Source organism: Nomascus leucogenys, chromosome 7b (genome assembly GCF_006542625.1).
Source record: "Nomascus leucogenys isolate Asia chromosome 7b, Asia_NLE_v1, whole genome shotgun sequence".
Classification (NCBI taxonomy): Eukaryota; Metazoa; Chordata; class Mammalia; order Primates; family Hylobatidae; genus Nomascus; species Nomascus leucogenys.
Genome location: NC_044387.1, coordinates 53,494,310 through 53,521,908, shown reverse-complemented (window position 1 = coordinate 53,521,908; position 27,599 = coordinate 53,494,310). Strand labels below are relative to the sequence as shown.

The window sequence follows — 27,599 nt, the reverse complement described above, 5'->3', positions numbered from 1 at the left end:
GCACTTTGGGAGGCCAAGGTGGGTGGATCACCTGAGGTCAGGAGTTCGAGACCAGCCTGGCTAATATGGTGAAATCCCGTCTCTACTAAAAATACAAAATTAGCCAGGTGTGGTGGCACATGCCTGTAGTCCCAGCTACTCATGAGGCTGAGACAGAATCGCTTGAACCCGGGAAGCGGAGGCTGCAGTGAGCCGAGTGAGTCTCCGTCTCAACAACAACAAAAAGAATATGGGAAACTGGCAGAACAGTCCATGGATCTTGTATGGATGAGGATTCTATGCAGCCAACACTGTCCAGTGGGGCTCAGAGCACAGTGCTCTGAGAACAGAGAGACCTGAGTTCCATTCCTGTCCCTGCCAGTTCCCCTCGGTATGTTCTTAGGCAGGTCACTTCACAGCATTAGTTTTCTCACCTGCAAATGGGGCTGATAGAATTTACTTTATAAGGCTATGGTGAGGTTGAAATCAGATAATGCACATACACCCTTAGCAAAGTGCTGGTAGCATAATTATTACACACCAATTAAAAACTATTATTATTCTTATTAATGAGGTTGTTGCGTGGGTTGTGCTCTGCACAAGCATGCATAGCAGAGGGAGTATTTAGGAGCTGAAATCCATGCAGTATTCAGCTCACCAAGCTGTGCACTCTGGGACCTATGCCTGGAAGAAGGCGCACCTTTTAAAATTTACCCGTTTTGTAATTTTCTCAAGACCAGCAGCAACCCTGAACCAAAGGACAGTGAACCCTGGAAAGGGTTCTAATCCTAAAATTGGTATGAAAACTGGGAACAGGCCTCTAAGCTGGGGCCTTGGTCTTCTCATCCAAAGGGTGGAGGTCCCTGGGGTGCTGTGGGAAGAGCGTCGTGGGTCTGCTCACCTCTGCACAGGGGCTCCGTGTCATTCCAATATGGGTCCCGCACATTGATGCATTCGATGATGGCTGGGCCCTGCTCCAGGGAGTGGCCGGGGTCGCATGTGAACTCCACTATAGTCCCAATGTTATAGGTCGGGTCGGATGTAGTGAAGTTCCCATTCTGGATGTAGGGCTCGTAGCAGTGGCCTTTCTCAAATGCTGAAGAAGGGAAACAAAGAGAGGCAGCAGTTCAGATGACGCAGGGACTACCCCACGGTGCTGTATTTCAGAAGATGCGTCCCCTGTGCTGTTTAGAAAAGCCCCAAAGAAAACAGGTACCAAATCACGTGTCCTGGTTCCAGCTGACGTGCTGAGAAACCTGGGGTCACCCAGTTGATTCCTTGGGGCCTCATTTAAAAAAATCTAAAGTAGGAGTAAGAATCTCTGTCTTCTCCGCCCTGTGGAGTTGTGTTTTAATGCCTTTCCACATCCTATATGGATCCTTCCCATGGCCCGTAACTTCAGAGCCCTGATTTTTTGCCACTGGAAACTGCAGGGTTGTCTATGATAAAAGCCAACTTTTCTTGGCAATGCCAGAACAGAAAGTCCCCCAACGTACATGAAATGCCCAGTGAACCCCTTCTTCAAGAGTCAGGGTCTCAGCAGGAGAGGCTCTTGCTAAATTCTTCTTGGAGGAAGAAGTGGCTGAATTCTAAGAGGTCTACTAGGTGGAGTGGAGCAGAGCTTAAGGGCTCCCCAGTACAGGATGGACAGAAATCTTAACTCCATCCTTGTTCACTGGTGGTCTTGGGCAGGTCACCCAAGTTTCTTAAACCTCAGTTTCCTCACCGAAAATCAGATAGAATAACAGTTCTAATGTTTCAGTGTGATGAGGATCAAACATGACACAGAAGCTGAAATCCAAGCAGACAATGCACAGAAGGCACTGAGCACGTAGTAAGTGCACAGTTAATGGAAGGCATTGTTATTATTAATGAAACCAAGAGCCTGTCTTTGGAAACCAAAGGATCCACACGGCCATGGGGTTTCCCACATCCTTCGCAGCCCAGATTTCTATCTCCCCATGCTTTCCCTGCTCCCAGGCTACCTCCAGCCCCACAAGAGAAGGGGAAGCTCCTAGGGACCCTCACCCTCAAATCGGATGTTGAAGGTGGAGGCCGCCCGGGCCTGGTCGGACGTGAACTCGATGCGGATGGTGTTGCCTTCGCTCAGCAGGCCCTCAAAAGGGACACTCTCGGTTTGAAGGGAGTCGTAGAGAAGAGCTGACTTGTTGGTCTGCCCGCTGTGAACCGTCATCCTGGCAGGGGGAGCAGAGAGGAGGGACACTGACAGATCTTCCTGGGTCACTGACATGGCAGAGGAAGGGGTGTGCTATGACTGCCTCTGGAGCCTCATTACCCGATCCTAAACCTAACTCTGCCTCTTTTTCTTTTTTGGACGGAGTTTCACTCTTGTTGCCCAGCCTGGAGCTCAATGGTGCGATCTTGACTCACTGCAACCTCCGCCTCCCAGGTTCAAGTGATTCTCCTGCCTCAGCCTCCCGAGTAGCTGGGATTACAGGTGTGCCCCACCATGCCCAGCAAATTTTTGTATTTTTAGTAGAGACGGGGTTTCACCATGTTCGCCAGGCTGGTCTCAAACTCCTGACTTCAGGTGATCCACCTGCCTTGGGCTCCCAAAGTGCTGGGATTACAGGCATGAGCCACCACGCCCAGTCCTGACTTTGCCTCTTATGTGCTCAGACAAGCATCACCTTATCAAACCTGTTTCCTCTTCTGTACAATGGGACTAAATGCCTGTCCTGGCTTCCTTATGGATTTATTCTGAGGTTGTAGGGAGACTAAGGTATATGATGTAATAAACCAAACGAACTAATGAATTGATGTTGACTATTATTATTAACTGAGAACTTGGAATTAATGGACTAATCTCATTGCCGAAATGGTGGCTTATGTAAAGTCAGGCAGACCTGGGTGTGAGTCCTGACTCTGTCACTTCTCAGCTGTGTGACTTTGCACAAGAACACTTCACTTCTCTGAGCCTCTGTTTTCTCACCTGTAAAATGGGTACAATTGCACCTATGTCAGAGTGTGGGGCATGGTGGCTCACGTCTATAATCCCAGCACTTTGGGAGGCCAAGGTGGGTGGATCACCTGAGGTCAGGAGTTAGATAGCAGCCTGGCCAACGTGGTGAAACCCCGTCTCTACTAAAAATACAAAAATCACCTGGATATGGTGGCACACGCCTATAGTCCCTGCTACTCTGGAGGCTGAGGAAGGAGAATTGCTTGAACCTGGAAGCCAGAGATTGCAGTGAGCTGAGATCGAGCCACTGCACTCCAGCTTGGGTGACAGAGCAAGACTCAGTCTAAAAAAAAAAAAACGTAACAGGACACAGTAGGTAAGTTTTGTTTATTAAACATTTGACCCCCGCCAGGCTCTGTCTCTGATCCCCATTTTCTAAGAGCACTGTGTGGGAACTCAGGAGTCATAATTCCCATTTCCCAATTCCCCATCTGGATTTACATTAAGTCTTAAAACATCTTTCAGCCTCAGTGTCCTCAACTGTGAAAGAAGAGACCCGACCATAATGTCGTTCTGACCCATCTTACAGGTGGGCTTTGAGAATATTGCAAAATAAAAAGTGCCCTGAAAAATAAAATGTGTTAAACAAAATGTTGGGTATCTATTTTTATTGTTATTAAAGCTATTTGAAGTTGACTCCTTGCTAGCCTTGGTTTTTTAAAGAAATTATGCAAAAGTGGTGAAGAAAACAGTATACAAATTAGATAAGCTTCTTTTATGAAGTCATAAACACACATTTTTAAGCCTTTGAGGTTTTTACTGACTCATAAAAATAGTGTATTTTATGCTGCCCAGATGAATTTCTAATGTCACTAAGATGTATAAATGATGGAGTCACAGTTTGTTTATTTTGTCATGTGTCCAGTATGGCTGAGGCAAGGATGGGGGCTGTGGTGGAGTCCGGGGGGCATTCCAGGAGTGGGAAGGGGCATCTACATAGTCTTCTGATTCCTGATGACTCTGTTATATCTTAGGGGCTGTGTGTTGGGACACCTCTTTCAAAGAACAGAAGCCTTTGGCAAAGAGGGTTGCTCTGGAGGAAAGCTTCAAGATCTCAAAATCTCTGTAGTCTATTAATCTTTTAAAACCAGCAATTTTCTAACCGTATTTTCTAGACTGTCTGCAATAGTAATATATTTTCTCTCAAATTCTTACTTAGTCTATAGTCAAATGGATTTGCAAAATGCTGAATTAAATAAAAATCAAACTTTTTTCCCCTGCAGGACTTATCAGTGCCTTTGTTAGCTAGTGCATATTACGACCTTTCAAGGCAAGGATAGGGTGGGCGCAGTGTCTCCCAAACATGTTTGACCAGAGAACTCACTTTTTGGGGGGCATATTATGAGACTGGAGTTTAGAAAAGGTTCATTTTGAGGAAAATCATCTTAAATCTTTATTCATGTCCCTCCTCTACTAAAAAGACTTCATGGCTCTCTATTGCCTATAAAAGTAGCCTGGCATTCAAAGTCCTTCAGGATATAACCCCAATCTAGCTTCCCAGATCTCTTTCCTCCTGTTCTCATGAGAGCTTCTGCTGCAGCCCCCCAACAAATTTGCTAATTCTTTCCCCTACATCTTTGTGCTCATCCCCCAATTCCCCATGCTCGGAATACTCCTCCCTCTGTATTTTTGGATCCATTGTCCAATCTCCTTCCATTTTGACTTCAGGTCAAAGTCCCATTTCTTACATAGAGTCTTATCTAGCTCTGAGTTCTTGCAACTAACATATTGTGGTATTTTAGCCATTTCTCCCTCAATAAAGTACATGGGACAGACATAATTGATTTCTCTTTTCTTCTTGGCCCAGAGAGTAGTGTCTTCATCATTTTTGTGTGTGTGTTGACCTTTAACCTTGAAGAACTCTACAGACTTCTCTTCCTACTGATACACTTGAAAGTTGGTTTTTTTCCTGGGAAGTGTCAGCTCATGCAGATCTTTGCAGGACCCCAGAGAAACTACTAGTGACCAGTGCCAGTGGGGGGCCCATTTGTCAGGATTTAAACAACTTGCAGAAAATAAGAAAATACTCATTTTGATGCGTTCTTTTGTCTCTGCTAATTCTTGTTGTCTAGTATAAACTTAAGCTTGGCTCATCTCAAGCACCCCTCAGAAGAGGCAGATCTGAGGTTTAAGATTTGGAAATGGTCCTTCACCAAGGGTTCCCATGCCTGGATTTTCAGAGTCTCCAGAAGAAAGGATAGGGAATCTGATTTTTAAAGAATTCCCCAGGTTATTATTCTGGTGCTGCTGAAAAGCCATGTTCGGGAGCCCCTGTTTGATACCTTACACTTTAAAGCAGCAATTTATCGATATAGAGTTGTTCTGGATAAAGCTGCACTGCCTAGAGGGAAGTGGACTCAAGAGGTATGGGAAAATTATTCAGTTGTCTTTTTTTTTTTTTTAAAGTCTTTCCAACCTAAAGACCTCATAGTCTAGGTTTGATCCATCAAAGAAGCCAAAACATCAGAATTCTTAGATCAAAGTTTCTTGGACTCCAAAATTCTAAGGTGGGGGCATTCTGGAAGTGCAGTAAACACTGCCAGTGCCTTACCCTCTCCTACCCCTCAGCAGTCAACTGCTCCCACATTTTCTGCTGGCTTCTGACCACAAGTCTCTGAGAATCAGTCAACTCAACCAGCTCAAAGGGTGGCAGCTGATGTTGCGGATAGTCAGTGCTCCTCATCGCATCTCTCATCCAGTGATGAATGGGAGCTGGTGCATAAATACCCCAGCTCCCTCACCCTTCCAACAAGACCACTCTGAGGTATGCTCAACACAGTTGCCCAGAGGTCTCCAGTGGACAGAATCCCGGTTTTCCCAGCAGCCACCTGCTTATTAATGCAGCTGGTATTCACAATCTCACTTTCCCATGCGCCTCCCAGTGCTTACTAGGATCAGCTCCCCAGTAAACTACTTCCTCTCACATCTTTATCACCATGTCTGATTCCAAGGAAACCCAACTCCAGATAGCAAGTCAAAGCAGCTAAAGTCCTAGTTTTCTAGACTATCTTAGAATAAGATTGCAGAATAATCCACAATATTCTAGAACAAGACCCCATAATATTCTAGAATAAGACGCCAGAATATCCCAGAATAAGATCCCAGAATATTTCAGAACATTCTAGATAAGACTCCATAATCTCTAGAATAAGATCCCCAAATATTCTAGAATAAGAACGCAGAATATTAAAGTTTTATACTACTGGATTCTATGCATATTCTGGATTCTATGCATATTATTAAGAGTCTACAGACACACTCTTGCTTAGATATTGCCTGGTAACTTCTCCCTCATTCTTTCATGTGCATACGTCTAGTTTTTCCATCTCAATTTCCTATCATGCCAGAAACTAATATTTTCTACTTCTTTCCTGTTCTCCATGGAGCCTAATATGTGGTTGGGTACTGAGCAGATGATCAATACATACTCTCTTTTTGTTCAACTGCAAAAAGGGGTGTGCAAGAGAAAGAATAGGGCAGTTCCCTTTTTGCCTCTTCCCGTAGCCTGCTGTGTGAGCTGGGGCAGGTCCCTTTCCTTCTGCATACCCTGGTTTCCTTATCTGTAAAAGGAAGAGATTGAAGCTGATGGTCTCTAATATCTTTGCCATCCACCCCAGCTCTTCTTTTCTTGAATTCCGCGGGTCAAAGCTTCAGCCATTTCAAGACTCCAAGTCCTCAAGCCATGTTCTAATATTCTGGGAAGAAACGGGGTTGTGTGTGGACCTTCAGAGCTTTACCTGTCCTTGTCATGCAGCAACAGCCTCTCAAAGTGCAGGTGCAGCTTCTGGCCCTCTGGAGCTTCAATCGTCCAGACGCAGAATTGGCTCCCATTGGTGTTTTCAGGGTAACTTGGGGAGAGGACGCGGCCGATGGTGGCATTGTGCACGGCCCCTCCACAAGGAGCTGATCCAGAAAGGGGTGGGTGAGCAATGGGAGAGAGGAGAGAGGAGAGAGACAGAGAGAGAGAGAAGGAAGTGAGTGTTTCATTTTCCCCTGATCCCCACCCCTGCCCCTTGCCTAGGATGAAACATCGGAGACCTGGAGCCGGGGGAAACCGGGCAGGGAGAGAAAGCTTGGAAGGGACTTGTCCTCCTGGGAGGGACTCCTCCTGTTTGACAGGAGATTTCACCCTACATTTGGAACCATCAACATGTGTATTTCATGGTAGGGAATGACTGCAATTTAACGACAGTTCTCTGGTGCTGTCTGTGCCCTGACTTTTAACTACAAAATGGCAATCAAGAAGGATATAAACAGGCAGTTCACAAAAGAAGAAATATATTTCTAGTACTTAGTAAGCACTAGAAAATTCAGCCTCACTAATAATAAATGAAATGCAAATCTAAACTGTATTCTACTTTCATCCACCTAATCGGCCAAGATAAAAAGCAGCAATAAAATCTGGAGATGGTAAGGGTGATGGGAAATGCTCACTTTCATCATGACTGGTTAGAATGCAAACTGTTATGACCTTTCAGGAAGGCAATTTAGTGAAAAGCCTAGAAAACATGCTCAAACACTTTGATCCGGCAAATGCGGTTCTGGATAATTATAATAAGAAAAGATTTAGAGGTTTGCACCAAGAGCTAGGAATGAGGATATTCATGGCTATCTTGTTTCTAGGAATGAAAAATTAAAAAAACCAAGATTAATGTCCACTCACAGATGTTTAGTGAAATACATCATGTGCCACATAACAGTGTTTCAATTTAGGACAGAGTGTATATACGACAGTGGTCCCATAAGATTTTAATATTATATTTTTATTGTATCTTTTCTATGTTTAGATAAACAAATACCATTGTGTTACAATGTGTTCAGCACAGTAACATGATGTACAGGTTTGTAGCGGAGAAGCAATAGGCTTTACCATATAGCCTAGGTGTGTAGTAGGCTGTACCATCTAGGCTCGTGTACATACACTCTATGATGTTCACGCAATGATGACATCATCTAAAGATGCATTTCCTGGAACACATCCCCATCGTTAAGTGATGCATAACTGTAAATACACTCCACCCATTCAGAAATTAAATACCATGTTCTCAAAGAATACTTCAGCATATAGGAAGATGCTCACTATTTTTTAAGTGAAAAAAAAAAAACAAGTTAGAAAATAGTGTGCCATACCTATTTTAATAAGCTATTTTCAAGGATCAGTTGATACCATGAATATAAAAGTGATTTGTTCCTATTTCTTACACTTCACTATTTCTTGAAAAATTTCTTACCAGAATCATCTATTACTTTTATCATAAAAATCTAATGCAAAATATTAAAAAGTGATTTGTGCACTGGAAAGAACACTTTCCAGTTCTTAAGCAAGAGGGTATTCTTATTCTTACTCTAATTCTTAGGAGATATTTGTTTCTTAGGAAATTGTTTTCTCATGTACTATATAGGAGGGCAGTTTTGAATTTTCTTTTCTTTCTTTCTTTCTTTCTTCTTTCTTTCTTTCTTTCTTTCTTTCTTTCTTTCCTTTCTTTCTTTTCTTCTTTCTTTCTTTCTTTCTTTCTTTCTTTCTTTCTTTTCTTCTTTCTTTCTTTCTTTCCTTCTTTCTTTCTTTCCTTCTTTCTTTCTTTCTTCTTTCTTTTTTTTTTGAGACAAAGTCTTGCTCTGTCACCCAGGCTACAGTGCAATGGCACGATCTCGGCTTACTGCAACCTCTGCCTCCAGGTTCAAGTGATTCTCCTGCCTCAGCCTCCTGAGTAGCTGGCATTACAGGTGCCTGCCACCATGCCTGGCTAATTTTTGTACTTTTAGTAGAGATGGTGTTTCACCATCTCGGCCAGGCTGGTCTCGAACTCCTGACCTCATGATCCACCTGCCTTGGCCTCCCAAAATGCTAGGATTACAGGCATCAGCCACTGCACCCAGCCAGTTTTTAATTTTCTGAGGAGAGCTGGTGGGTAGCAGACACCTCTCACAGAGCGTGGCAGTCAGTCCAGGAGGAAGGGATGTGAAGAATAGCCCAGGGCCATGATTGGGTAAAGCCCTACACCACAACCAGGTTTCAAGTCTTGGGAGCCATTTCTATCTTTTAGGAGGATCAAAGGAGTTTGAAAAATATTTCCTTCCCAAGTGCAGGACGCTTGGTTCCCCCTTCATTTTCAGAGAAATAGGAGAGGAAGCAAGAGTGGGACAGGTTATTTGGAACCATCTCACAGATGGCTAAGGAGTTTATAGGTTCCACAAAAGCTGGGACTAGTTTTTGTTTGTTTGCTTTCAGTCACACTACCAGCAAACAGAAGAGCTCCTGGTATGTAGAATGTGCTCAGTAAATATTTACTAAATAACCACCATTAATTTTGCAAAAGAGGAAAAAAGAAGTTCAAAGGTGTTACACCACTTCCTCAAGGACATACACATAATAAGTGGAGCAGTTGAGGCTCAAGCTCAGGCTGCCTCAATCCAGTATCTCTTACTGAAGTCACTACTCCACTGTCTGTCTTATCTATGATAACCTGCTAATCCAGAAAGGTACATGGCATATAGTAAGTGCTTTATAAAATGTTTGTTGAATGAAAGAATAAATATTTTTTCCTTTTTGTATCTTTAATATCAGCTCAAAGCTTGATACATAGCAGGTACCCATTAAGTGTTTGTTGAATGACAGTATGACTGAATGCGGCTTGCAGTAGCAGAGAAGGGTGGATAACTCTTCTCTCTGCTCCAGACTGTGTTGTCACCTACAGCAAAGACATTGCCAAGAAGCTCCATACTTCTTTTAGGACCACGGACAGAAAGCTAGGTTCATTTCTCTCTCCAGGCTGCCCTTCTGTCCTAGAGGAGAGATTGTTCTGTGAAATAAGCCAGCCCTAGGTTCAAACCTTGCCGGTTATCTGCTGTGGATCTAAGACAAGTCACGTGTTTACCCACTGTAAAATGGTGATAAGTCCACCCTCCTTATAGAACAGTAGTCAGAAATCAATGAAATGATGGGTATGGGGAGATTCGTGCCATCCCTGGCACAGAGTGGGCACTCAAAACATAGCCAGCTCTATTGCCCTGTGGCTCAGGAGCTGAGAGATGGAGGACACTGTCCCTGGTGGGGGGCTCTGGCCATCTGTCCTCCCAAGCTGCTCATCGTTTGCAGCTTCTCTGCTTCCCTTCTTTGCCTGATTAAGCGTACTGATGGCTCTGTTTGGCTTCAATTTGCCAGCCATGGATCCCCATCCATCTTTCTTAGCACAAATTGAAGTTTAATTCCTCCCTGATTTCACACATAGATAAAAATTAATGTGAGAGAGGCGTGGAGACCAACTGCCCTATGGTTTGGATTTTTATCTTTGTTTTAAAAAAAGAAAGAAAAACTCTGAAGGGCCTTGGGGGAACAATACTGTAGCAATTAAATTTCAGAATTTATCATTAGCTCTCATTTACTTTTTGAGTTCCACTTGACTATGAATAACTGGAGGGCAGGAATTATGTTTTATTATTTCCAATATTCTTTTCACACATGCCTCATAGCCTGGCACACAGTAGGTGGCAGGGCAACCTATACTCTCTCAACCACCATCAGGACTTTTGAGAATTCTAAAAGGGTTTTGCTCTCTTGATAGCTGAAGGTGGCCAAGGCTGTGCCCACTGGTGCAGGGATAGTGCGTTACAGATCAGTGCTTCTCCAAGTGTAATGTGCACATGAGTCACCCAAGGGGCATGTTAAAGTGAAAATTTTGATTCATTTGGTTTTGCATGGGGCTCAAGATTATGCATTTCTAATAATTTGGCTAGTCTGAGGACCACACTTTGAGGAAGGAAGCTGTAAGGGGAAGAGCTCAGGAAACAAGGGTTCTGGACTAAGTTCTGCCACTTCAAGTATGTTACTTCATCTCTCTAAGCCTCATTCTCTTTGCTTATGAAAGTGGTAACCTTATCTCCCTGAGTTCAAGTGAAATAGTAGATACTGTCCATCTTGATTTCCATGGATCCACTCTGACCATCCTCAATCATTTTTGCCAAAAAGAAGTCAGAACGATCACCCATATGCTTAAATTTTTCCAGATATCTCCTGCCTAGTCCCCTGTCTTCTCATGACCTTGAGCAATACAGTTTCTGACCACTGCCCCAGCCTTCTGTCCTGATATTTTCTCTGCAGTTTAGTCAGATTGATCTTATTTATTTATTTGCTTTCTCAAACTCATCGAGTTCCTTCTGACCTTTGAACCTTAGCATATGCTAGTGCTTCTGCCTGGAATGTTTCCCCCTTCTCCCCCTATTTTCCACCCTCAGTCTATTTCCTACTCAACTTCCAAATCTTGGAGTGTTATCAGGTAATCCTTCCCTGACCCTTCGCTCATCACTGTCCTCCTCCCAGGTGAGGTCCTCTATCACATCTTCCTGTATACCTTTTCTCCTTTGCAATGCCTCTCACAATAACTGGTGTCTTCTCCATCCTCACTCTGCATCATTCCACCCTGTGAATTTCTTTCCTGGTCCTTAACACAATCTGTTACCGGCATGTCTGCATCCTTGTTTACTCATTACACACTACAGCCTCACCTTGACTAGAAACTCTGTGAGAGCAGGAACTGGGTCAGAGTCCATGCAATAGCTCTAGCAACAGGTGCAATGCCTACCACACAGTGGGTGCTCAATGGATGTTTGTTGAATGAGTACCTAGATAGGAAAGACTCTGAATGACAAACAACGCCCAACAGGTGCTTAAAAGTCCTTCTGTCCTCGAAGTCTCAGATTCTGTCTGCTGGCTCAGAAGGCCCACTTCTTTTTACTAGAGGGCATCAGACTGTGTCAGCAGGCTACCTTCAACAATTTCTACATGGAGGCTTTGAGTAAGTGACTTCACCTCCATGAGCCTCATCTGTAAAATGGGGATAATGGCTCCCATCCTATGGGATTGCTGTGAGGATTAAATGCAGCCCCTGGCATGGTGCACAACACATATTGGCTTGGCTTGAAAAATGGCAGTAGTTACACTCAAAGCACAAGAAAGACAAGAAAAAAATATTTAATTTTGCCAAATGTAAAAGCTTTGTGCATCAAATAACACTGTCGATAAGTGAAAAGACAACCCATGAAATGGGAGAAAATATTTGCAAACCACTTATCTGATAAGGGTCTAGTGATCAGAATATATAATGATTGCTTACAACTCAACAACAAAAAGACAAACAACCCGATTAAAAAATGGAAATAGGAACACTTTTACACTGTTTGTGGGACTGTAAACTAGTTCAACCACTGTGGAAGTCAGTGTGGTGATCCCTCAGGGATCTAGAACTAGAAATACCATTTGACCCAGCAATCCCATTACTGGGTATATACCCAGAGGATTATAAATCATGCTGCTATAAAGACACATGCACACGTATGTTTATTGCGGCACTATTCACAATAGCAAAGACTTGGAACCAACCCAAATGTCCAACAATGATAAACTGGATTAAGAAAATGTGGCACATATACACCATGGAATACTATGCGGCCATAAAAAACGATGAGTTCATGTCCTTTGTAGGGACATGGATGAAGCTGGAAACCATCATTCTCAGGAAACTATCACAAGGACAGAAAACCAAACACCGCATATTCTCACTCATAGGTGGGAATTGAACAATGAGAACACATGGACACAGGAAGGGGAACATCACACACTGGGGCCTGTTTTGGGGTGGGGAGAGTGGGCAGGGATAGCATTAGGAGATATACCCAATGTTAAATGATGAATTAATGGGTGCAGCACACCAACATGGCACATGTATACATATGTAACAAACCTGCACGCTGTGCACACGTACCCTAAAACTTAAAGTATAATTTAAAAAATGGGCAAAGGACTTGACTAGACATCTCCCCAAAGAAGATCTACAAATGGCCAACACACACATGAAAAGATGCTTGACATCATTAATCATCAGGGAAATGGAAATTAAAACCATGAGATACCTTCATACCCATAAGGATGGCTATAATAAAAACAACCACATGGAAAAGAACATGTGTGGGCAAGGATGTGGAGGAACTGGTACCGTCACATTGCGAGGGGAAAGTAAAATGGTGCAGCTGCTGTGGAAAATCGTTTGATGGTTCCTCAAAAAGTTATACATACAATGACCCTATGACCCAGCAATTCCACTCTTGGGTATATATCTAAGAGAAATGAAAACCATATCCACACAAAAAAACTTGCGTACAAATGTTCATAGCAGCACTGTTCATAATAGCTGAAAAGTAGAAACAACTCAAATGTCTAATAGCGAATAAACAGATCAACAAAATGTGGCACATCCATACAATGGAATGTTATTCAGCCATAAAAAGAAATGAAGTACTGATACATGCTACAACATGCATGAACTTTGAAAACACAGTGCTAAGTGCTAAGTGAAAGAAGTCAGACATAAAAGTCACATATTATATGATTCCATTTATATAAAAGATCCACAATAGATAAATCCACAGAGACAGAATGCAGACGGATGGTTACCAGGGAGTGTGGGGGGGGAGGGAGGGATAAGGAGTGACTGCTTTCAGTACAGTGTTTCCATTTGGGGTGTTAAAGATGTTTTGGAGCTAGATAATGGTGACGGTTGCACAATAGTGTGAACATACTAAAATGTTTCCAATGGTAAATTTCATATTATGCGTATTTTGCTCCAATAAAAAAATAAATAGCAATAGTCATCCATATTTGGAGCAGTTTCTTCCCCTGGGCTGAAAGCCATTCCCTGAGGTCACTCTTGATGTCCTACAGGGTGGTCTTTCCCCTCTTAGTTGGACCATCAGGTTTGGTCCGGCTGAGGCTGGAGCGTACCTGAGCAGATGGGTTCCTGGCTGCTCCAGTGCGGCTTGGAGGCATTGATGCACGTCAGCATCTTAGCACCCTGGAGCTCATAGCCCAGGTGGCAGTGGAAGTGGGCCACCCCACCTGAGTGCAGGTCCATCACCGTGACATCCCCAGAGTCAGGACGGCGAGGAAAATTGCAGCTCAGCATGAAGGCTGGGAAGAAATGCAGAGGCAGACTCAGTCATCACTCGGAGTGGGAGATCAAGAACCTGACCCACATCCTGGGAGCCAATTTTTGCTGGGGAGAGAAGATGAGGCCCCTGGGGACTCCAGAGCTCTGGAGAATGGTATTTTTGTGACTCTCTTTGATCATATCATGCTGAAGCTGCCAGGTTAGCACTTTCTTGGGGCCTAAAAATCGCCACCCTGCCTAACCAGAGACAGCAGGTTTGGGATGAAAAATGAGTTTCCATACCTCCTTTGAGCCTATCTCTATCTATGTGGACACAGAATGGCCTTCTATCTGGGACTGGGAGGAGCAAGACCACCCAGGAAGTTTAGTCCCACCTGCGTGCACATCTTGGGTGCTTGTTAAAAATGCAGATGCTTGAACCAGGTCTTTGGGAAGTGCCCAAGGATATGAAAGCTCGAGAACTACTGGCCTGGGAGGCAAGAGCTTGAGCTTTAGAGGGAAAACTAATGTGAGTTTACAAAACGATGTCACCTTGAGACAAGGACTCAGTGCCTCCACCTTATAGGTGGTGGGGGGGATTAAATGAGATAATATAGAGAAAGAGCCTCCTTCACAGTCAGTAGATGGGGGTAGTAAAAGGGTGCATGGGGCCATACTCAATTCCTCAGTTTTCATAAGAGGATGTCAAATTCATCCTAGCTTCTTTACCCTAGACCATGGTCTGACCTCTCCTGCAGTGTAGAGTATCTGTATTCTCAGTACGTATTAGAAGGAATACATTCAAGTTCATGATTCAAATTCTTTTTTGTTGTTGCTTTTAAATTCACAATAACAGCAAAGGGCAGTATCCATATTGAAAAGTTGTGATGAAGTGGACACTCCCCTATACAGTCATCCACCTGTTTCAGAAACAGGTGAGAGAAAAGTTGAAAATGAGTTGTTGTTGTTTTCAAATGTCTGGACAATTTGATATAAAACATGATGGCTCTCAAATATCTGGTTGCGTGGTTCACAAATCCACTTGCCATTCAGATATTTCAGCAGTTAGTAAGTATCCCAGGGAAAGTTCCTGGGCGAGGCAAAGGAGACCTGAGGTCATGGGAGCTGCACAGGAGGAAATGGGGTGGAGGGAGAGGGGAAGAAAAGAGGAAGAGGAAGAAAAAGGGGAACTAGGAAAGGGGAGAGAGAGACGGGAGGGAAAATAGATGGTGGAAAGGAAGAGAAAGAGAGGAGGAAATTAAGAAATAAAACAAGCAAGAAAAGAGGGAGGAGAAGGAAGGAGAAAGGAAGTAAGAGAAGAGAGGAATGAACAGAGAGCAAAACAGAGAAGACAGGAACAGACAAAAAGGAAAAACAGTAGAGAAAGAAGAAAAGAGAGAAGTACCCTGTTAAGGCTCTTTATCAGGAGTCTGTGGACACACAGGGGATCTATATATTGAAATCAGGGCCTGTGAACTTGAATGAAGGAAAGCTGCTTGCTTATTTTCATTAACCTCTACCTTAGTTGTGCTATTTTCCTGGCAACAAACTGAAACATTGTAGTAGAACCTGTGACTTTGACACCAAGAGAAACCACAGATATTTTTCATATCATAATGGACATCTCAACATATTTCTTATGCTCCTTAGTACTTTGAAATGTCAGCAATTATAAGAACTACTAGAAGACATTGTTTAATGAATTAACAAAAAGCACATAGATTAAGGCGTCATAGATTACAGCAGTATTTTGATAACTGCAGTTCAGTAATACTGTTTTCTTTAAAATTGTATATATTTTATTTTATACTTTCAAAAACATTTTTCTGAGAAGGGGTTTGTAGGTTTTACCAAACTGTCAGAGAGGTCCCTGGCACAAAAATTTTAAAATCCTTTTCTCCAGAGGGAAACTGAGGCAAACACCTACGTTTCATCAGCCTTGGCCTGACCCTACCCTGGTAGTGAAGCTGGAAGTTCCCAAGGCCGTCATCCTGGAAGGTCCGGAAGTAGACGGAGATGGTGTTGGTGGGGCTTCGGATTACCTGCCCCTCCACCAGGAGCGTCTGGTTGGCCAAGACGGTCAGAGTAGGGCCGTCCACCCCGCGGATGGAGAGCAGTTCCCCATCGGACAGGTTCACACTCTTCACCTGGGAACAGAGAAGGAGACAGAGAGGAACTCTGAGTTGTGTTTGAGATAGAACCCTCTAAGGTTGCAAAGATGTCAATGAAAAGTGGCCCAGGCACTGCTAGCCCCTGGTCAACAGGACCCCTGGGCCCCATGCCCAGCCCACAGGAGCCCTGGGAATATCAAGGTCCCCTTAATTTCCCCAAAAGCCTAGGGCATAGAGTGAAACCAAACTGCAAAGCAGAGGCATTGCAAGGGACTTGCAGTGTGAGGCCCCCATTGCTGTGTCCTGTAAGAGGGGCCTTTGGCGGAGGCCCTGGATGCTAGAGGGTGGGATAGATGATCCTGGAGCTGGTGAGTGGAGGCAGCAGTTGGATCAGCTTGTGCTTGAGATCCCGTCTCCAGGGAGCTGGAAGAGGCATTCTACCAGAATGTATACTCTGCAAGCCTAAGGATTTCTCCATGCTGTTCAATGTTTCCAGTGCCTGGAATAGTACCTGGCACATATTAGGTGCTCAGAAAATATTAAAAAAAAGATTGCATATATTCTTCCATTTTCTGCATAAATTGGTAAGTGAGGGGTGGGGGCCTCATTTCTAGGGCACTCTCCGGCCCATTCTCTTGTTCTCCGCAGTGGTGGCTACAATTAACTGCAGGACAATCAACCCCTACCTCAAAGAATCAGGCACTTGCTTTGCCATTTACACCCTGTGGGATTTGAGAAGAAAGAAGGGAGATGCTTTAGTTGTACGCAGGGAGGCTGAACAAATGGTGTGTGTGTGTGTGTGTGTGTGTGTGTGTGTGTGTGTGTGTAAGGGAGAGTTTAGTCAGGTCTCAATGCCTAATATGAAGACTTACGCTTTTATGAGTAGGGCTTGGAACTTTAGTTTATCTGCCTCTCCTCTAAACAGGGCAGGCCTTACCCACAAGCTTTTCTTCCTTCGGGCCCTATATCTTATCCTCTTTTCTCTTTGATGAACTCCTACTCATTCACCAAAGCCCCATTAAAATTGCCCTCCTCTGTGAGACCTTCCCTGATTGCCAAGGAGTTTGCCTGTTCCTTTGCTGTGATTCTACAACATCCTCTAAAACACCAGTTAGAGTCCCTATTAAATGGCATCTTATGTATTTCTCTTTTAGGGCAGGCATTGCATCAGTTTTTTACATCGACGTATTCTCCTGTGTCAACAGCTTTGCCTGGTGCATACTAATTGCTCAATGAATGAACTCTACTGTGCCTGGTAAAAGGCTCCACACAGTATTGGACACATAGTGGGTCCAATACTCTTTATGATATGGAGGAAAGTGTCCTTAAACACTAGAATCATCGGGACTGCAGGTTTTCTCCAGTTTATTTTAATTCCATGAGCAATTATTAAGCACCTACAATGTGCCACACACTGTGCAAAGCCCTGGGGACTGCAAAGACTATAGGTTCTCCTGCTGAGGGGCTTACCTTTTGTCTCTCTTATACAAGTAAAACAAAACAAAAACAAAAAACCTTCCTAAGGTAAGGTCATACACCTGCCCCAGCTCAAAAACTTTTGACGGCTCTTTATTTCTCGTGAGAAACAGGAACATATTCAGGGTGATTAGCATACTGAAGATAATTGATAATATGCACTGCATGGTCACAATTTCTGCTGGGCTCTGACCAAATGATCTCTCTCTCTCTCTCCTCTCTCTCTCTCTCTGCTGGGCTGTGGCCAAATGATCTCTGCATTGTCATATTTACTGTTCCCCCAAACTTTACAAAGCAGTAACATTATTCCTATTTTATTGGTGGGGAAACGGAGGCTCAGAGAGGTGAAGTTCCTTGCTCAAAGTCACGCAGTTTTAACTGGAAGAGGTAGGACTTAAAATCCAGATGTCTGAGCATTATGCCACCCTGCTTTTCCTTTCTTACTGTATGGGCAAAAGTTTAAGAATAAAATGTTCTAATAACCAGAAAATGAAGGAAAGTAAGCAAGCAAGCAAGCAAGCAAGCAAGAAAGAAAGAAAGAAAGAAAGAGAAAGAGAAAGAAGCAAGAAAGCAGGAAGCAAGCAAGCAAGCAAGCAAGAAAGAAAAAGAAAGAGGAACAAGCAAGCAAGTAAGAATCAGATGAACCAGCTGGAGCTTCCGTGTGTGTGTGTGTGTGTGTGTGTGTGAGTGTGTGTGTGTGAGTGTGTGTGTGTGAGTGTGTGTGTGTGTGTTTATGCACGTGCATGCGTGTGTGTATGTGTGTGTGAGATAAGCAGAGTATCAAGGGATTTTCCTTCTGGGAAATGCCTCAGAATTTGTCAGCCTCTTCCCTCTATCGCCCCAAGCTATTTTAGCGAGGCATTGAGTTAAGAACTCCTACTCATTCACCAAAACCCAGCTTAAGTTGGCCTGGTTGAGCAAAGACAGAACCAAACTGGGTAGCATAACAGTAAGCCTGACTCAGACAATCCTCCTGAGACTTCCTGCTAGAAGAGGCAGCCTCTGCGAGGTACTCTCCTGGGGTTACCTGGAGCTCCACCCCATAGCCAGTGTAGACTGTCACGTTGTATGTGCACTCCAGAAAGTTGTTGAGGGGCAGCAGTGGGTAGTCGCTGGAGTCAATGTACCCCTCAGGATTGGAGAAGCTCACACTGCAGAGAGCTGGAAGGAAGGACTTTAATTAGGACACCAAAGACAACTTGGATGCAAGCTCAACCATGGGCTGTGGGGTGGAATGGGGGCTCTAGCGGAACCTGCATTTTGCTGTTCCCATCTGTCCTTCTGCTGTTAATTCTTCAGCTCCAGAATTGACATGATAATAAAAACAGCAATAATTGACACAGAATGATCACTTACTATATCCTGCTAGGCACCATTTTAGCCAGTCAACAGGCGTGACCCCACTCATTCTCATAGGGACTGATAATATTTCATCCCCATTTTAGAGGGAAGTAAACAAAAGCTCAGAGAGGGGCCGAGCTCAAACAGCAAGCAGGATTTGGACCCAGAGCTCACATGCTTTGAAGGGTGGCCACATTGCACTTGTCCAAAATCCATGTATGCTTGACAATTGGGGGTCCTTCTCCCATTTTAAAGATGGTAGAGAAGACTGGAACACAGAAGAGCATTTTATCAAGTCTAGAAAATACGTGTAATGCTAAAAGCAAATGTGCTTTGAAAGGCTAGTGGCTTTGAAGCAGGTTAAATGAAGAATTCCGTTCCAAGATGAAAAGGTTTTGAATCTTGCTCATTAGCTGTGTGACCTTTGGCAAGTTGCTTGGGGGTCTCAGGGTTTCAGTTGTCTGAGTGTCCTTGCTCATGCCTGTAATCCCAGTGCTTTGGGAGGCTGAGGTGGGAGGATTGCTTGAGCCCAGGAGTTCCCCAGCCTGGACAATAAGCAAGATCCCCTTTCTACAAAAACCAAAAAAAATTAGCTGGACATCATAGTGCATGCTTGTAGTCCCAGCTACTCAAGAGGCTGAGGCAAGAGGATCACTTGAGCACAGGAGTTTGAGGTTGAAGTGAGCTATGATCCTGCCATGGCACTCCAGCGTGGGTGAAAGATCAAGACCCTGTTGCTAAAACAACCCCCCAAAACAACAAACAAATGAAATGAGGCTATTAATTCTGAGCCACAGGGCAAAGCTCATAGTCAGTGCTCGATGGACGGTAACTGATGGTGGGGCCGGGGCTTCTTGAGATTCCTCTACCCACATGCCCTGAGCATAGTGAGTGCCTCATGGCTGTTTCAGGAGGGCTTCAGGAGTTGGGGGCCGCATACCTGGTGCCTGCTCGGTGGTGATGACCGTGGTGGTGATAATGGTGGAGGTAGTGGTCTCCTGGCTCTCCTCTGAGGCTGACCCTGTCAGCTCATTCTCACCTTTGTCCATCAGGGCCATGGGGCTGGTGTCCTCTTGTGGGGCCTCCTGGGCCATGTCAGGCCCGGGCTCCCCAGGTTCTGGCCTCTGGGGGAGCGTGTGGGCCACATAGGGCTGCGAAGTGAAGGGGGAGATTTGCAGGGGTGCGGGCGTTGTGGGGACCGCACTCTCCTTTCGGTCCAGCCAAAGGGGCACTTCCGATGCCTCCTCGGAGGCCACGACAGGGTCCGGGTCCCCCGGTGGGCCAGGCTTCTCCGTGGAGGAGGAGAGGAGATCTAGGCCCTGGGATGCTGGCTGGGACCCTGCCCTTTGGACTGTGGCTGCGGACGTGGCCTTGGGCCTCAGCTGCTTCCTGGCGAAGTTCACCTGCTTGAGCGAAGGCAGTTTCTTCTTGGGGGGCAAGGTGTGCTTGGGGCGGGCCTCCTCTGGAAGCAGCGGTGACAGGGCAGGGGTGTCGTGATGTGCCGAGGGTGCGGTCCCATCCAGCTCCACCTCACCCAGCACTTCCGCCGACTGGGAGGAACTGGTGGGCGCTGTTACCACTCTCTCTTCGGGGTGCTCTTTGCCAGGACTGCCTCTCTCCAGGGCTCCTGAGGGCAGGAGGTAAGGACCCAAAGGGCTAGCATCTCCCTGGGGAAGAGCATCTTGGAAAAGGAGAAAAGACACCAGTTAGTTTGGGGAGATTTAGGACCTTCACCTGCTGTCAGACTCTGAGGGTGGCCTTCCTAAGGGCGGTGCCCAAGGCTTGTCAGGCTGGCCTCTAAACCAACTTCTCCTTTCTCCCTCCCTCCCTTCCTTTCTTTTTTCTCCTCCTTCCCTCTCTCCCTCTTTCTCTTCTTTCTTCCTTCTTTTCCTCCCACCGTCCCTCTCTCTCCTTCCTTCCTTCTTTCCTTCCTCCTTCCTTCTTCCTTCCTTCCTTCCTCTTTCTTTTTTCTTTCTCTTTCTTTCTTTCTTTCTTTCTTTTCTTTCTCTTTCTTTTTTTCTTGCTTTCTTTCTTGCTTGCTTTCTCTCTCTTTCTTTCTGTCCTCCCTTCCTCCTTCCTTTCCCCTTCCATTTTTTCTTTCTTCCTTCCTCCTTCATTTCCTTCCTTCCTTCCTTCCTTCCTTCCTTCCTTCCTTCCTTCCTTCCTCCATTTCCTCCGTTCCTTCCTTCCTCCCTCCCTTCCTTCCTTCCTTCCTTCCTTCCTTCCTTCCTTCCTTCCTTCCTTCCTTCCTTCTTTTTCCTGAAGACTTGGGCTTCATCATGCCAGCACTGAGCTAAGTATTAGGAGTATAGAAACAAAAAGCACAGGGGTCTCACTGCCTGGTTGTATATGTACTGGGAAGGGGGATGGGAAAGTAGACACAATCATATTTGATATGATGAATGCTTGGAAAGAGAAAAGCTTGTGTGCTAAGAGGATAGAGAGGACGGGCCCCTAACCATGTCTGCAGGACAGGCCTGCCAAGTACAGCTGGGCAGATTGTTCCCTGTACAAAGACATGCAGCTAAGAGGATGAGTGGGGATGGACACCAGGCCACACTCTTTTCTAAGCTGTGTGCTCTGGCTGGGCTTGGGGGACGGGGGACCGGAGTTTTTTTAAATTTAAATTTAAATTTTAAGTTCTGGGGCATATGTGCAGGATGTGCAGGTTTGTTACATAGGTAAACATGTGCCATGGTGGTTTGCTGCACCTATGAACCCATCACCTAGGTATTAAGCCCAGCATGCATTACCTATTTTTCCTAATGCTCTCCTTCCCCCAACTCCACCCCACAACAGGCCCCGGTGTGTGTTAATCCCCTCCCTGTGTCCATGTGTTCTCATTGTTCAGCTCCCACTTAGAAGTGAGAACATGTGGTGTTTGGTTTTCTTTTTTTTTTTTTTTTTGAGACGGAGTCTCGCTCTGTCGCCCAGGCTGGAGTGCAGTGGCGCAATCTCGGCTCACTGCAAGCCCCGCCTCTCGAGTTCACGCCATTCTCCTGCCTCAGCCTCTCCGAGTATCTGGGACTACAGGTGCCCGCCACCACGCCCAGCTAATTTTTTGTATTTTTAGTAGAGACGGGGTTTCACCGTGGTCTCGATCTCCTGACCTCATGATCCACCCGCCTCGGCCTCCCAAAGTGCTGGGATTACAAGCGTGAGCCACCGCGCCTGGCCTGATGTTTGGTTTTCTGTTCCTGCCTTAGTTTGCTAGGGATAATGTCTTCCAGCTCCATCCACGTGCCTGCAAAAGACATGATTTTGTTTGTCTTTATGGCTGCATAGTATTCCATGGTGTACATGTACCACATTTTCTTTATCCAGTCTATCATTGATGGGCATTGGGTTGATTCCACGTCTTTGCTATTGTGAATAGTGCAGCAATGAACATGTGCATACATGTATCTTTGTAATAGAATGATTTATATTCCTTTGGGTATATATGTAATGGGACCCAGTAATGGGATTGCTGGATCAAATGCTATTTCTGGTTCTAGATCTTTGAAGAATCTCCGCACCGTCTTCCACAATGGTTGAATTAATTTACATTCCCACCAACAGTGTAAAAGCAGGGTTGGGGGACGTACATTTTAAACTGAAAGAATATAAGAGTGACCTTGTGGGAGACATAGAAATGTTTTAGGATTCAGAATCACGAGGCAGATTCAGAACAGAGGCCCGTGTGAAGACCCACAGAGGCTTGGAGGCTGGGCGGAGGTGGGCACAAAAGAATTGCAAGGGGTTTTGGAGCACAAGTGGAGGGTATGAGGGATAAAGCTGGTAAGGTAGGGAGGCAGGGGCCAGGCCCTGGAGGGCCTTGTATACCTGGCTAACTTCTTGTAATTCATTTTGTTTTTTCTTGAGACAGATCTCACTATGGCTGGATCTCTGGATCCCTCCTGAGATCAAGGGGTCCTCCCACCTCGGTCCCCATCCTTGCGATTTATTTTTGTCTTGAAGATAAAACCATTTAGTCATTTTAAAGAAGGGCTGGCCCAGGCAGCTGTTGGGCAGAATGGTGCTGGAAACCAGCTTTGTTTGCTTTTTAAAGACCCAGCTCTGCCAATTGCTGGTTAATGACTTCACTCTCCAAGCCTCAGTTCCCTCAGCTGTCAAATGGGGCTATTATTTCCTATTTCCTGGGGTTGCCATCATTCAGCGAGTTGATGTATGCAAAGCACTTAGGACAGCGCCTCACCCGTAGTGAGTGCTTAGCAAATGCCATCTGCCGTCATGGTTTTTACTCTTGTCATTGCAATCACAGCCCCTCAGCAGGAAACTGGAGCAATCAGAACATCCCCGTGATGATGTCTAGATAGAGAGGAATTACATCACGGGGACAAAGCCCTCGGACTGATAGCTGTCCTTGTAGATTTTCTGCAGAGAGACACCCGCTCAGCTACAGTCTCCAGGCCCTCCAGTGCTGTCGTTTAAATTTATTTCAGCAGTCGTTGGAGAGGCTCATTTACTTTCATGGAGTTGGCGGCAGTGGCTTAATCTATATAGACTGCAACAGTTTGCAACTGGCATCAACAAATGTTCCTGTTGTGTAACATTGATTACCAGCCAGTGTTCCTTCCAGGCCGCCAGTGATGCTGGGCCAGGAATGGGCATCTGGGAGCAGCATGAGTGGTTGGCATGAGGGCAGGTCAAGGTCATTCAGGCATCAGGCAGATTTCCTAGTCCAAGGTGGGGAGTAGTGAAGCTTCAGAGTTAGGGTTCAAATCCTGCCTGTTACAGTTATGAGCTGAGTGAGTCTGGGCAAGTCCTTGAACCTTACTGAGGTTCAGCAGTCTCTTTTGTGTAATGGGGGGATTCTATCTACCTTGTTGGATTAGACCAGATGTGGATCTGCCCCAAAACAATGGCTTTTATGCTCACTGTCGCTTTTCTAAAATGATTGATGTTGACCATCTTTGTAGACTGTGGAGTGAAAAGAGGGCGCAGGGATAAAAAGAGCAGGGGGGAGGGGTCAGGACACCCAGCTTCCAAGACCCAGCTGTGGTACAACACAAAGTACTTGGATACAACCAGGAGCTGAGGGACCCGGGTGGTGTCCCATCTTGGCCACTATTCACTAGCATGACTTTGCATGGGTCTCCTCTTCTCTGCATCTTCTCTATGTGTCAAATGGGCGGCCAGACTGCATATTGAAGGAAGGGCCTTTCTAGCTCAGACATTGTTGGGTTTTTGAAATGACCAGGGAATTGACAATTATTCTTAGAGCCATTTGTTAACCCTGCTAAATTGGGAAAGGTGACTGCTAAATCCCAACACCGGCTGATGTTGGGAGTTTTTTTTGGATTATCTGGCCAGCCAGCTCCTTTGCAAATATTGCCCCTTAATTATAAGCAGGGATGAGAGAGAGAGAGAGAGAGAGAGCAAGATTGGGAAAACAAGTTGTGTCATCTGCACACAAGGAGGTGACAAAAAGCATATCAATTCACCTTGGCCAAAATAACTGTGATATTTATAATGTTTTAATTTTGATTGCTTTGTTGAGTGATGAAGAAGGCTTTGCATCCATTGCCTCATTTTTAATTCGTTCTCAACCTTATCAGGCAGAAATTATTGTTCCTATTTTATGAATGATCGAAGTGAAGTTTTGGGATGTTAAATCACTTTTTGAGGTCACACAATGAAGCTGGGTTTCAAATCTTGGTTTTTATGACCCCAAAGACCATGCTACTAGCTCTCTTAAGAAATTTGGGGTATTGGTGTCACTTGGCATCCTCCTCCTCGGCTTGAATCAGCCTCTTCCCTTTCCCTGTCATTTTGTTTGTCTCTGCTGGGTGGGCTAGAGTGTTTTTCTAATCTCCAACCCCAACTCCACAGAATTCAGACCCATCACATCTGAATCTCCAGGGGTGGGTCTTGGGAAGCTGATGATTGAAAAACTCCTCTGGTGACTTTTATTATCAGAGTTGTCATGGAAGTTTGGGAACACGTGAACCCACCCGACTTCCTATGTGTTCCTCATCAGTTTTGTCTTCCAAGTGCCCAAGGATGCAGTTAGCAGAAAACAAAGTGTGGGTTTGTGCAGCAGATGGTGACTTTTTGACTCTTTCCAAGGCTTGTGATCTCCCCTAGCAATCCCAGTCCTCCAAGACCCAAATACAGTCAAAAGAACAGAAGGAAATGCAAGAAAACAGATTCCCTAACTGGCTTCCTCTTCACAGCTGCTGTTCTTACTCTCTGGGTCCCCCAGGGTACAAGGGTGCTAACCACAGCAGCTATAAACCACTTTAAGAAGGAAACCCAGCTGAGTTCAGAGTCAGCCCTTTCCCATTGAAAACCTGACCATCAAGGAGAGTTTTGTATCCACCAGATAAATTAATCTCTCAGTCCCTACTATCCCCTTTTCCTTAATCATACACAAGCTTGAATCTTGCTAGCTGGCTCCAAACTTAAGGCTAAGTCCAACACGGATGATATGCATCTGTGGTCTGCAACATAGGTAGCCCACAGGCCTCATTCTTAGCCAGGATGTTGGCCAGATTAGTGCCAGGCAAAACCAAGTCCCACTGGGAATTAGCAAAAATTGTACTTCACGGCCTCAGCAGGAAACTGGAGCAATCAGAATATCCCCATGATGATGTCTAGATAGAGAAGAGTTACATTATGGGGACAAAACTCCTTATCCAGAAACTTTATAACTTCCTTCAATAGCTTTGTTTTTCTTGGTGTCCGATGACCACTGAGTTAAATTAACTCACTTTTTTTCAGAACATTTAAAATTTTCAATCATGACAGTCACATTTATCTGATTCTTCCTTTATCATGTACATTCAGTGCTCTACTCAAATGCGGTCAATCAAAGTGTTAGGTGTTCACTTTCTCCTACGGTTGACACTCAACACAAGAGAGTGAACATTCTAAGATATGGCCCCTGCCCTCAAGGAGTTAGGAAAACAGACACACACTGATAATCAACTACAGAGTTCAAACAGAAGAGATGGAGCTTTCCTTAAATGCATGCTGATGTTGCTCGTCCCCCCCAGGGACAGAGCTGTGCCACATAGAAAGCAACTGAACATTTGTTCTGCCATCCAAGCTGGGGAGGCAGCGTATCTCTCTTTCTCTCCCATTTTTCTAACTTTGATGGGGAGATGGAAGATTAGACTGGGAACATCCCATTAAAGTGAAAAAAAAAAAAAAAGCATAACCTTGACCAGATGTGGTGGATCACACCTGTAATCCCAGCACTTTGGGAGGCTGAGGTGGGCAGATCACCTGAGGTCAGGAGTTGGAGACCAGCTTGGCCAACATTGTGAAATCCTGTCTCTACTAAAAATACAAAAAGTAGTCAGGCATGGTGGCAGGCACCTGTAATCCCAGCTACTTGGGAAGCTGAGGCGGGAGAATCGCTCGAACCCAGAAGGCGGAGGTGGCAGTGAGCCGAGATCGTGCCACTGCCCTCCAGCCTGGGCAACAGAGCAAAAATTCCATCTAAAAACAAAACAAAACAAAACAAAAGCAAAGCACACGCTCTGAAGCTGAAGGTTTGTATCTTAAAACCCCAGCTGCAGCAGAATGCCTGGGAGAGGCACGGAATTCCAAGCAGTAGCGTAACATATCATCATGCAGGTACAAGGTGATGTGAGTGAAGAAATGAGAGCTGGGAGATGCTACTGCTATAATGTTCAGTGAAAAGAATGAGATATAAAATTCCTTGGTATGTATGAAAATGGCTAGAAGCAACCAAGTAAAACAAATTGCAAGGCAGAGAATCATGTTTTGACTTGAAGAATGGCACTAAGATGGAGGCCCTGGTGGTCTCTGGGTATATTTTCTCCTTCCTACTTTTTGGCATTTTCCAAAATATGTATAATAAGTACTTAAAAGACTTTCTTCAATGAAATAAATATTTACAGAATGAGCTGACTTTAAGATGCTCTCTCTAGCCCCTGGTGATTGAGAGGTCTAGGAATGCACACACACGGTTGTAATCACAGAAGCACTTCACAGATGGAATCATTGAGCCTCTTTGGAATGCAGTTTCCTGGTAGAGATGATGATCATTATTCCCTCATGGCACTATTTACAGTGACTACCCTTAGGACGCAGGACTGGCAGGTGAATCAATGGATGTATTTTTGGTAAAAGGTACTGCAAAACGGTTAGTCACTATTCTAATCCTCATTAATACCCAATCCAGTGGTTATTTCTTATACTTCAGACGCCACAATATAAAGACTCGCCCAAGATGCCTTGATTGTTTGGCCCCAATGGGGACAAAACTGAAAATAAATATCACATCTTAAAGATCAAAAGGCTCCTGGAGATCATGGTTACAAACTGCCCAGCAAAGGAGTGTGAGGTTCAAAGAGGGGAAGCGGTTGTCCAGAGTCAACACAGCATATCAGTAGCAGTGAAAGAACAAGGCTGTTTGAGGCTTGAAAAACCACAGCAGAGCACATCAAACAAAATTAAAAACAAAGCTAGGAACATCTGGATAGATGAAGGCATAGAATCAACTGTACTTCCAGTTACTTTTATGCCTTTGACATCTAGGCTGGATCATTTTTGCTGGGTGACAGAGGCTGCTCTGTGCGTTGTAGGAAACAGAGCAGCATCCCTAGCTTCTACCCACTAGATGCCAGTGGCAAACCTCCCCCAACCTGCGTGCCCTACCCTCCCATCCCCTGCCCAGTTGTGACAACCAAAAATGATTCCAAACACAGCCAGATGTTTCCTGGGTGGCAAGATTGCCTCTGGCTGAAGACCACTGGGTTAATCACAGTGTGCACAACACAGAGGTGATCTGGCACTGCCCTCAGGACTGAGAAA

General features: G+C 44.9%; 1 protein-coding gene across 8 annotated transcripts in view; it reads right to left on the bottom strand.

Moving 5' to 3' along the window:
* The window catches only part of SEZ6L (seizure related 6 homolog like), a 213,887-nt gene that overhangs the window by 71,406 nt on the left and 114,882 nt on the right, over positions 1 to 27,599 (bottom strand). For all 8 annotated transcript variants that reach the window (XM_030816001.1, XM_030816002.1, XM_030816003.1 and 5 more), the window contains exons 2-8: positions 19,750 to 20,490; positions 18,496 to 18,629; positions 15,836 to 16,028; positions 13,737 to 13,922; positions 6,700 to 6,865; positions 2,008 to 2,174; positions 881 to 1,075 (exon numbers count right to left, since the gene is read on the bottom strand). In XM_030816001.1, coding sequence (XP_030671861.1) covers positions 881 to 1,075; positions 2,008 to 2,174; positions 6,700 to 6,865; positions 13,737 to 13,922; positions 15,836 to 16,028; positions 18,496 to 18,629; positions 19,750 to 20,490 — 1,782 coding nt within the window. The remainder of the gene's footprint in view (positions 1 to 880; positions 1,076 to 2,007; positions 2,175 to 6,699; positions 6,866 to 13,736; positions 13,923 to 15,835; positions 16,029 to 18,495; positions 18,630 to 19,749; positions 20,491 to 27,599) is intronic.